General features: G+C 39.6%; 1 protein-coding gene across 1 annotated transcript in view; it reads right to left on the reverse strand.

Moving 5' to 3' along the window:
- Positions 1-9,833: 9,833 nt before the first annotated feature.
- The window catches only part of cog6 (component of oligomeric golgi complex 6), a 155,560-nt gene continuing 154,358 nt past the window's right edge, over positions 9,834-11,035 (reverse strand). The window contains exon 20 of the mRNA XM_014012758.1: positions 9,834-10,263. Coding sequence (XP_013868212.1) covers positions 10,116-10,263 — 148 coding nt within the window. The 3' untranslated portion in view covers positions 9,834-10,115. The remainder of the gene's footprint in view (positions 10,264-11,035) is intronic.

Here is an 11,035-nt window from a genome sequence, read left to right on the forward strand (position 1 = left end):
GGGTTCCACTTGACAAACACATGGTTCCAACCAAGTGTCGGGATTACATCATTACATCACCGCTACGTGATGACGTAATAATACGTTCAAAATCGAACGGTTCTTTTGAACGGCTCTATGAAAAAGAAAAAAAAAAACGGCTCCCCAAGATCCGGATCCCTTCAAAGAGCCATTTATCCCATCTCTAATATATATATAAATATATGGCGATATAGCATCAACGCTAACACGAAAGCTAACAGGCTAAGCTTTAAAGAGATTCTACACCCATGAAGCAGCTCTGTTGTCCTCAATCTGTATTTTCAGTTGCATGATGAGACATTTCTACATTCACCTCTTTGTCAACGCACTCTGGTTTCATTTAAAAGAGCCGATAGCTCGCTCGCAGCCTCGCAGAGATGACTTAGTCTACGTCAACATTTACCAGGTGCTTTGCGGTGTCAACAAAATGGCTCAGTTCATGTGACAATATATTTTAAATAATTTATAAAAACTAAACAGCCTACAGTGTTTTTACAGTCTTTATTTTACAGTTAAAATAAATCGAATAAAGTCTAATGTTACAAGTAATCGGGGATCCCTTTAAAAGCACTTTATTTCTGCTAGTAAACATGACATTCTTCACAGAACGCAGAACTTTCTCTTTTTTCCCCTCTATTCTTCACAGGGATACTCTGTTGATGTTTGAAGTGATGTTCAGGTAAATAGTAACCGGTACTTAGTACTTTATCGACCTTGACATCAGTCAGAGCGTGGAGTATGAAAAACGACTCTACAAAAGTCAGCCTGCAGTTAGAGAAAACGCTCCTTTTTTCTGAAACGGGGCATTACCAGCCCAGATCCCAGTCACACCCACATGACGAGCAGGAGGGTAAAAGACTCAGTGCGGCTGATCTGGATCGTTCTGGTTCTGCTCCTCTCCTGCCCAGTTTCCAGCGGGGGACCTCCCTCGCCAGCGTTGCGTGTAGAATCTGTGTGGGCTGGAAAGGATTAATGATGTCAGGCCAGCCGTTTTGTCACGGCCCCTCCCAGTCTGTGTTAAAAATAATATAAAAAAATAAATAAAAGTAAAACCCGCTAATCACCAATTTACCTTCTTCTGCAGACTGCAGTAAGTTTCCTGCTCGTGCTAAATATTATTGTTTTGAGTTGTAAGTCTCGTGACTCACATTTTCTATCGGGATCCGACTCATTCGCACACTACAAAGAGAAGGAGTGGCTCTCCGCTGACACACATTCACACGTTTCTTCATCCACCCTTGTGCAATCACAGGTAGCTTTTCCTTCTTGTTTCAGTTGTGTTAATTTTTCTCAGAAAAAGAAGCTCTAAAAACAGCGTGATAGCAGTCTGTTAAAGGTTCAAATCAGGAAAAGCCTGGGATGAAATAAGCAGCCATGTCCAAAAAGGAAGCAGGGAACTCTGTTAAAAACTGAACCCACAGAGAACTCTTCAGTCCAAGACCACTCGATTGCCAGCGTTCGTGTGCTGAGCCTGGCGGTGGCCAACAGCTTGATGCTGTCAGCACATTAAAAGTTGTGAATATGAGTTCTAAAGTCTCAGCAGTGGGAAGAGCGGTGACTTCAAAGTTAAAAAGCTAAATGATCCACTAAGTTCTTATCGTTCATGAGAGAGGACGGCACCTATTCTGCTCGATCCACCGTCAGGGGGAAAATTCAACATAATGCTCTTGTGTTTGCACGCGCCGCTGTGATTCTCTCGCCGGCTAAGCTCTCTGAGTGTGTGAGAGTGTTTGAGCACACGCTGCAGGGAGTCAACACACAGGCTGGCTTCACGTGCTTCGGAAGGTGAAGGGCTATTAGGGGAAAGGTGAGCGCGGGACTGGTGCTTCGTGTTATTCTGTGACGGCTTCACTCTGTCCCGCACCTCTCAGGCCTCAGGTGCTGCCTGGGCAGAAGTTTCCACAGTGTGGATGGATATATTTTAAAGCTTTTATTGAATTTTGAAAAGAAAAAAAAGAAGACAGGCAACAGAGGATCACTGATTGGAGCTCAAACCTCTGTCAACAAGCACTGTGAGACTGCAGAAGACAAACATGCTTAGACAGTTTAAGGACCAAGATTTTTCTCTTCTGTTTTTCTTTTTTTTTTTGTCTTTTAAGAATGCACAAACCAAGAGAAACAACAATAGTCTTGTTTGTTTACAACAATGATAGAGGAGATATATTCAGGTTCTGATGGACTGAGCCGTAAATTAACGATGGATCTTTCTTCTCTCTGAGTTACTATCGATGAAAAGTCCAATCCACGAGGGACATCTTTGTTAATATTCTGAACAAACTCAGTCATTATTTAGAGTTCCTGGGTTCTGCAGCCTGGTGTTGATAAAGTCAGCTTTCAAAAAAGCACACAGACACTCAAAAACGTAAGCACATTTTGCATCTCATATTGTCTACAGCCAGGGCCGGCCCTAGCCATTTTGGAGCCCTATAGGCAAGATAGTGCCCCTTGTGCAATGTTCTAAATATCACTGTCAGTTTACATACATCCACATACCAAATGAAATAGTTTTGTCTTTGGTATTTTTTTTATTTTTAGAAACCAGGTTGTCCAATTAAAATAGGTAATGATATAAATCATTTGAAACAGAATGAACACCTGTTCAAGCTAATGAGCATCTGTGGACTGAAGCAGTTCTAGGGGGGGTGGGGCAGAGGTATACTCCCCTGGAAAATTTTCCAAAAGATCTACTCAAAACTCTGCATTTTCCAGTCGTTTGAAAAGCATTTTAATAAATTTTTGGAATTAATAAAACAACATAAAATCAGGATTTTTATGAAGGTAGAAGACTGAAAACCAGACTTAAACCTGAACTTTATCTCAGGTTGTGGTCGCAAAAGCAGAAACACGTTGGAATAATACCAGAAGGGTCTGCGTATATGATAATCAAATATGGTTTAATTATGAGCAACAAACAAACAGAACTGAATCAGGAAGGTTCTGCACGCTTGCTACTGGACGCGTCAGCAGAATTCAGCCAATAATATACATCATGTCAACACCATGTGACAGTTTACAACCAATCACAGATTGCCAAATGTACTGTCCAGCCAATCACAAGACTCCCACCCAAAGAGTGTCTTATCAAACAAGAGAGGTCAGTCCATTGCGGAGTCCCGTTGTCTGGACAAACAGACAAGTGTMAAGGGGAAACAGATATAAATAATTAGTCCATGACACAGGTCATAATGGAAACTTCCATTATTCTTATTTTGGTTTGTCTTGACTACATCATATGATATTTTTATTTTATGTATTTTATTGTATTTGTGACCCATCATATCGAAGGATTAAGTCAAATTTGGTCAAAATGACCTAATGACATTTTCAGATTCCTGGCTTTAAAAGCTACATTTTGATACCTGAATCATTCTGACATCATAAGTGGATCCAGATATATGACTTGATTTGTCTTGTTGGTTATGATAATATGCTACCATTTTGTCTGAAACCTAATTTTATGTAAATTTATTGAGTCATTTTTGATGTCAATATAAAAAAGAAACCTCAAATAGTATTTGAATATTAAGATTTCCCAGTTGGAAAGAAACAAAAACATTACTAGCTCACAGGGAAAATTTTCAAAATTTGAAGGCGTTTTTCCTCAAAATCAGCTTTTTTTGTTGCTACTGCTCAAATGATACATTGAGAAGGCATTCATTCATTATATTTTGACAAAATGCAATTTTGTGCACAAGTTTAAATCAAAACCCTATATCTTTCTATTTCTCCACGTTCTATTTTTGGACTTAATCCTCATTTTGATCACATTTTATACAAAACATCCTCCGCACGTATAACACAAAGCAGAGAAACCCACCATCACAAACCTCAGAGACCAGTGATTACGTTACAGAATGAATCAACTATAAAGTCTGAAAATATTTATTTTCGTCCCCCATTTGTGGCGCCCCCTAGATAAACGGCGTCCTTAGCATTTGCCTTTTCTGCCTATGCCACGGGCCGGCCCTGGCTGTAGCCTTTCGCTAGCTCCTCAAAGAGCAGAACATCCCTCTGATCAAATGCTACCCAGAAAAGTTGACCTATTATCGACCCCGAAGAGCTCCAGAACCACAGAGACGTGTTTCTTGTCCAGTTTGTGGTAATTGTTTGTTCAGTTTTCACTTCTATAGAGAGGGGTTGGGAACAGGACAGTCCTGTACTCAGCAATATTTGTTCTGAGACATATCTTTCTATTGACCGAAGCCAGTGTTCGAGTCTGCCAAGGGCAACAGTGTCTCTGCCAGCTCTCACTGTGATCTCACCACCAGCTTGATTGTTTTGGGACAGAAAGTCTATTTTCAATGGCTTCAGCACTACTTTTAGCGGATTATCTGCTACAGTTTATGACTTTGGAAGCGTGTGGCCAGCTCTTGGTTGAACCGTGACCTTCTGCTTTCTCAGAATTGCGTGGGGTAACTGGGTCTGCAGTCGTGACTTTGGTGACTACATCAACCCGTCCGCAGAACACTTGAACACTCACAGAAACACACATCACTGAAGTCACGAGACTGCTCTGAAGACGGCTGAAGCGAGGCCGATCGCAGGCCAGCGAGAGCAGAGACACTGCTCTCTGTGTGAGTAATGATTGACAGAATATTGGATTACTCAGAGAGACATTAGTCATGTAGATCTGCTGCATGTTCTCGTCCTCTAGTCTGTGACTGTGAACGGGTCTGACTGTCTCGCGAGTTTCTGAGTATGGTCTGGAGGTGGCAAACTCGTCGAACTGACTTCTCTTTTTTAATCAATTTATCATTCTGGATGATGATCGTGGATTCAGGTGAGGAAAACTGATTTTTCAACAACACAATAAAAATCCGGAGCGTGGAGACAGATTCTGGACATCTCTCAGTCCAGCACTCGGTACGAAGTGTTCATACCAGCAAAAGCAAACATGCTGCTGCCGGGAAGAAAAGCTTACACAATGAAATATAACAGCCATACGCAATACTGTACAAGCATTCTGGGGCACCATCAGGGGGTCCAACCTTTTTCCTAACAGCGCGAGGGCAAAAGCGGCTCCTCCATTGGCCAATCTTTGGCCAGAAAGAGCCAGTCAGCGCCGAGCTCTCCACTCATCCCACAACTATCCAAACACTCCGATATGTTTTGTTTATCAGGCCACCTGGACGTGCATCTGGTCAGCCAGGGTGTAGGCCTGTCAAAAGCACCGCCAGATGGGCGTGCATTAATAACCGTGTCTTATGTGTCAAAATCACAAGTGGCAAACAGTGACTTTAAGGCTGCTTTGAAGCCCCAGAAGCTGCTTTATGTGGAGCGGGGTGAATGAAACACTGATTGGGGTGACGGTGGGGAAAGGCAGGCAATCAGAGACGCAAATTAATTAACGAGCACTCCTGTTTCAGGTCAGCACTTCACCGCGCTCTCTCTCTGCACTAATAGACAAATTACATAATGGGCTCTGAAGAGAGAGAGAGGTTTGACATAAGGTAACCTCTCGAAATAACAAAAGAGATGCAGAGAAATAATTAAGAGGCTCTGATACGAAACAGGAGGCATCTCAGCTTCATAATGAGAGGGACGATCGTATTCTGCACTTGAAGCAGCTCTGGGTGAACTGCATGGAGAAAAACGTTACGTAACGATTTTTTTTTTATTCTAATGGGTTTAATCAGAGATGTAAAGCAGCAAAGGGGAGAGTGGGAGGATCGGGTCAAGCTAAAAACTGGGATAGTATGATGAAATACAGAAACAGGGACTTTGCCAAGTACTGATTAAGAGTGGTAATTATTTTCAGAGGACTAAATCTCGCTGTTTTACAAAAAGCTTTGTGTTGGGAGTTTGGCTGAACAGCCTGAGGCAGTTGTACAGGACAGAGTGTGAAATGCGGACCATCAAAACAGATAATACATTAACACCCTGAACACCGCGGTGCTTACTTGGAAGTTTAGTGTTACAAAGTCCATCATTTCGTAATTGATTTCCTAACAACTTCCTCTTGGATGGGGCGGCTATCTGTGTGAAACGATTAGAGCTTCAAAGAAGAGGCCGTTTTCCCTGAAATGTGGAGTCACTGAGAGAAATGGGCCGGTGCTGACAAGATTTCTGCAAGTCTTGAAGCCACACGTTGGGCTTACGTCTCCTGTCTGAACATTTAAAATTTGAATTTGAACTTTACATGTCCGACAACAGTAAGCTGGAATGAAATAACACTTCTCAGCTTTTACTTTTATAAGGGCTTCATAGAATTGTCTTAAAATACAATTATAAATACAAAAATAACATTTTTTGTAGAAGAAAAAATGAAGTGTGAATGTTGACTCTTGCTAGATAGAAGCTAAAAACAGCAAAACACTAGCTAAAAACTAAAGGTAGCATAACAATAAAAAAATTGAACAAGTACGTTGAAGCAAATTTAAAGGGGACAAATCCCGCAAAATTCACTTTTTAGCTGTTAAATACATTTTGTTGTGGGCTTGGTGCTGCAAGGATATCTTTATATTCTGTTTGTGTCATATTTTTCAGCCCGTTCAAGTTTTCTCTATTTTCTATGATGTTTTCTGAACTATTACGTCAAATTATCTTTGATGGAATTATCATATAAGGCCTGGATTTACAGACTTCATTTCCTCGTCTTTATTCTCACCTGGTTCTGGGTCAGACTGTGGTTCTGGGTCAGACTCTGGCTCCAACATGTAAGGCTGGATCGACAAGTCTTTCTATTTTTGACATTGTTATGGACTAATTATCTATCCGTTTCACCTTGACGCTGTCCAGTACTCATATATCTTATGATCATTGTCAAATCTGTTTGCCCAGACGTCAGGACTCCGCAACGGACTGACCTCTCTTGKTTGATAAGAAACTCTTTGAGCTGAGAGCCCTGTGATTGGCTGGGCAGTACATTTGTCGATCTGTGATTGGTTATAAGCACGTCATACGATGTTATCATGGTGTATATTATTGGCTGCTTTCCGCTAACGTGTCAGCCACAAGCCGACAGAGCTTCCTGATTGAGTCCTGTTTGTTTGTCGCGCAGAATTAAATCATTATTGACCACCATACACGCAGACTTTCTGTGCATTATTCCAACGTGTTTCTGCATTCTTGGTAAATCATGCGACGACAAAAATTGGCGTTGTCGGCAGGATTTACCAAGAATGCAGAAACACTTTTAATTTAATTATAAATAAAATGCTTCTGCACCGCTAGAAAATGCTAACCCCCTCTCTCAAACCAGAGCGGACCGGTCTGGAAGCTGGAGGGGGCGGGACTTGAAGCATCTTAAAGGAACAGTAACAAAACCAGCTGCTTTGAAACACAGCATAAAAATGGTGAAAGAGGAGCTGGTGAAGTTAAAATAAGGAGGAATTCAGACCAACGCATTATAGCACCACTTTATAAAGACTCCAACTAAATGATTTGAATGTGAAAAGGATTTAAAAGCATCATAAGTCTACTTTAAAAATATATATTTTTAAAGAAATTAAAGAGACTGTAAGTATATATATATATATATATAGTATATGTACTGTATGTCAATACAGTATGTGTGTATTTGTAAGTTTATAAATAAAACTGAATATTCAAAATAAAAAAGTTACAAAGCAAAAACCATTGCAACTGTCTTCTAAATGAGCTAACTCTTTTGATATTTGAATGGCTAAATAGCACCAAGTTTGCTGAATTGCAATACAAATATAAACGAATACATAAAATGTGCACGGAAAACAATAATTATAAAAAAAATTATGACATTTCTGAACTTTCATCACAAAATTGTGATTATTTTTCAGTTTCTGTTGAGGATAAAAAGTTGAAACTCAAGCTGAAATCAAAGGTTTGACATTTATCACTAAAGTGTAAGAAATAAAAAAGAATAATGCTGGTATTATCCTTTAACCCAGATTCCTGCTGGCTTCATGCTCCAGCAGGCAAACGCCTGGTAACTGGTGTCTTATGGAGCGGATGATGGGATGAATGTTTGCTGCTGCGCTCACTACTACCTGCCTTTAAGTGGTGACTCCGTCACACCTCACATCTGCCAACTCGTTAATACAATCACTGGGAGGACGAGGCTCCCACGTGCTGAACGGTGCATTTAGGTGCAGTCTGTGGATTATTATTCATAAAGTCTATTCTTAATAATCCTACTTCCCAAACATCACCCTGCTTTTTATAAACTGAAGACTGCAGAATAAACCACTTCGACCTGAGGGTTTGTGTCCAGCCAAGCAGACGTGGAAAAAGGGAGACGGACTATTTAAAGGATTTAACAACGCCGTCCAGATGCTGAACTTTGTGGTATTCCATTTATTCCCAGTACTCGATGTCCCGGCCAATGATATCCGAGTAACATCCGGCGAGCTGGGGAAATCCTGGGACTCAGTGCTGGCAGTGCTGCCAAGATCAGGCCGGCTGCCATGAACCTTGATGTCAGATAACAGAAATAAAAGTGATGCCTCTCAGAGCAGAAACCACCACAACACGCAGAAGTGAAAGTCTTTGATCTTTACAGCCTGACTGGTGTTTTACTGGAGGTGATGCCAGATAATCTGGGTTGGATTTTTTACACTGATATTACATAAAGATGTCAGACAGATTTACGTGAAATGAACTTTGCTATTCTTGAAACAAACAAGTTGCAAGTTCCATAAAGTGATGTATAAATAAAGTAATTATGTATAAAAAAAAAACCACATAAATACAATAAACTGCAAAACTAATGTCCCATAAATAACGTTTTGAATCTCAAAAAGACTTCAGAAGACCGTTGCAGTCCAACAACAGAAATGAAAAAGATCAAATCATTTAAAGCATGTGTCAAACTCAAGGCCCGCGGGCCAAATATGGCTCTCCACAGCATTTTACGTGGCCTCCGGGAGCATCAAAGATGTATTAACGTCTTTAAAATAAGCATATGATGCTTTCAAGCCAGCATTTACCATAAACTATACCTCCCATATTACATGATTATTTTACCCAACAAATTTCGACATCCCACCACTAGGTGGAGCAGCACAGGGGTAAAAAATAACCGACAGTCTGTCGTGTAAAATCTACATTTAGCTGTTGTTTTCCTAGCTATATTTGCTGCAGCCTAGTTGCACTGTGAAGTGGGAACTTCCCACTTACAAGTCGTAAACTGGAATGCCCCTCTAGTGGTAACTTCCTGTTACAAAGTGGGAGAGTTCAGAATTCAAGATGGCTGCTACTCACAACACTTCAGTGAGTAATACTTATACTTTCATTTATAATAATATTTCTGTATTATTTATTTCACATTTAGTCAGTCGTATACAGTATTTTTCAGTGTTTATAAGAGGATGTTAAAACGTCATTTATATGCAGGAAATACCAGGTAGAGCTCAGCCATAGCGATGAGAGGAGGAACGGGACGTTTCCTTTTTAGGTGAAGGTAAACGTGAGACATCAAAATTACAACTGGGCCTTTGAGGGTCACCTTGATGCTCACGTGGTCCTCGGTTAAAATAAGTTTGACATCCTTAATTTAAAGGCTGATTTGGTTTTAAAAAATTTATATGTTAGTTTGTTCAAACACAGAATGTTGTGTGAAAAAGTGAAAACCCTTTTTTGTCCCTTTGTCTCAAACTGTATAAATGTCTGAGTTGCACCCAAATTTGACCTCATTCTTTCAGTCTTAACTCAGTTTTTATTAAGTTACATAACTTAAAAATAACCCAGCTCTTAAGGGTGAGAGTTTTTCCATTTATTCCCACAACTCAAACAAGATGATATTAAAATAAACACGATGAGGTTTCTCGTTGGCGCTGCTGCTGAATTTTTCCCTGACCACTTTTGTGTGAAAAACAAGGCATGTGCCATCATTCTTTTTTTTTTTCCTTTTGTTTAATGTTCAAAATGTCAATTCATACAGATTATTTTTTCCACAACAGAGAACAGTAACACAAAATGTCAGCACCAGGTCAACAAATGCAACATATATTTGATTTTTTATTTACATGTGAACATTTCTGAGGTCAACACGCCCCACTTTTCCCAAAAAGAACTGAACCCAAACAACTACTTTTATTTACATTTGTGTTAATATGCTGTATAAATTACACGTCTCTTTAAATATTTGACTGGACAGTCTGGTAGATTTAGGAGTTTCAGGACAGCAGGGTCTGGACCTGTTGGGGGGATCTGGGTACCAGGTTTTCTGGGTCTTTGTAAGTGTTAGCGGGGCTGTTCAGAGCTGCGTAAACCTCTCCGTAGGCTCTGCACACCAGCTCTGTTGACTGACGGAAAATCTGCTCCCTGCAAAAACACATCAAACTCATGATAAGCTGAAAAATCTTTCAGTGTTTTTTTTTTTTTTTAAAGGCTGAATCAGATGTGCATCATATGTTTGACTTGATCAGAGCTGAAATAAGTCACCCTGAATTAAAGTTGATTTTTCCCCCCCTTCAGTACCAACTGTGAGCTTCTCACTACAAAACAAACGAGTGTGTGGTGCTTACTGCCATCTATAGACACACAAGGACTGCAAGGAAATACAAAAAAAAAAAAAGAAGAAGCGAACACAACAAATCATTTAAAATAAAAATCCCCATCGTGAAAGTTTCATCGTTTAAACCCGGGGTGTCAAATTGAGTTACACAGAATTAAATGCTTATTTGAGTCAAAATTTAACAAAATACTTATTTAACTTTGATTATTACATGTAATATGTTCAATTATTTACAAAATGAGATAAATTACCTTTTCCCCAGACATACATTGTTTATATCAAACATAAAAGTGCTGGTCATAAAATTAGAATATCATGAAAAAGTAGATTTATTTCAGTAATTCCATATAAAAAGTGAAACTTGTATATTATATTCATTCATTTCACAGAGACTGATATATTTGATAAGTTTTTTCTTTTAATTTTGACGATTATAAATGACAGCTAATGAAAACCCCCAATTGCATTTCACAGACAACTGGAATATTGTGAAAAGATTTAATATTGAAGACGTCAGGTGCCACAGGCTCATCAGCTTCTGAGATAATGAATTTGGAATTTTCATTGTCAGTTATAATA

This window comes from Austrofundulus limnaeus, unplaced genomic scaffold (assembly GCF_001266775.1).
Source record: "Austrofundulus limnaeus strain Quisiro unplaced genomic scaffold, Austrofundulus_limnaeus-1.0 Scaffold94, whole genome shotgun sequence".
NCBI classification, from domain to species: domain Eukaryota; kingdom Metazoa; phylum Chordata; class Actinopteri; order Cyprinodontiformes; family Rivulidae; genus Austrofundulus; species Austrofundulus limnaeus.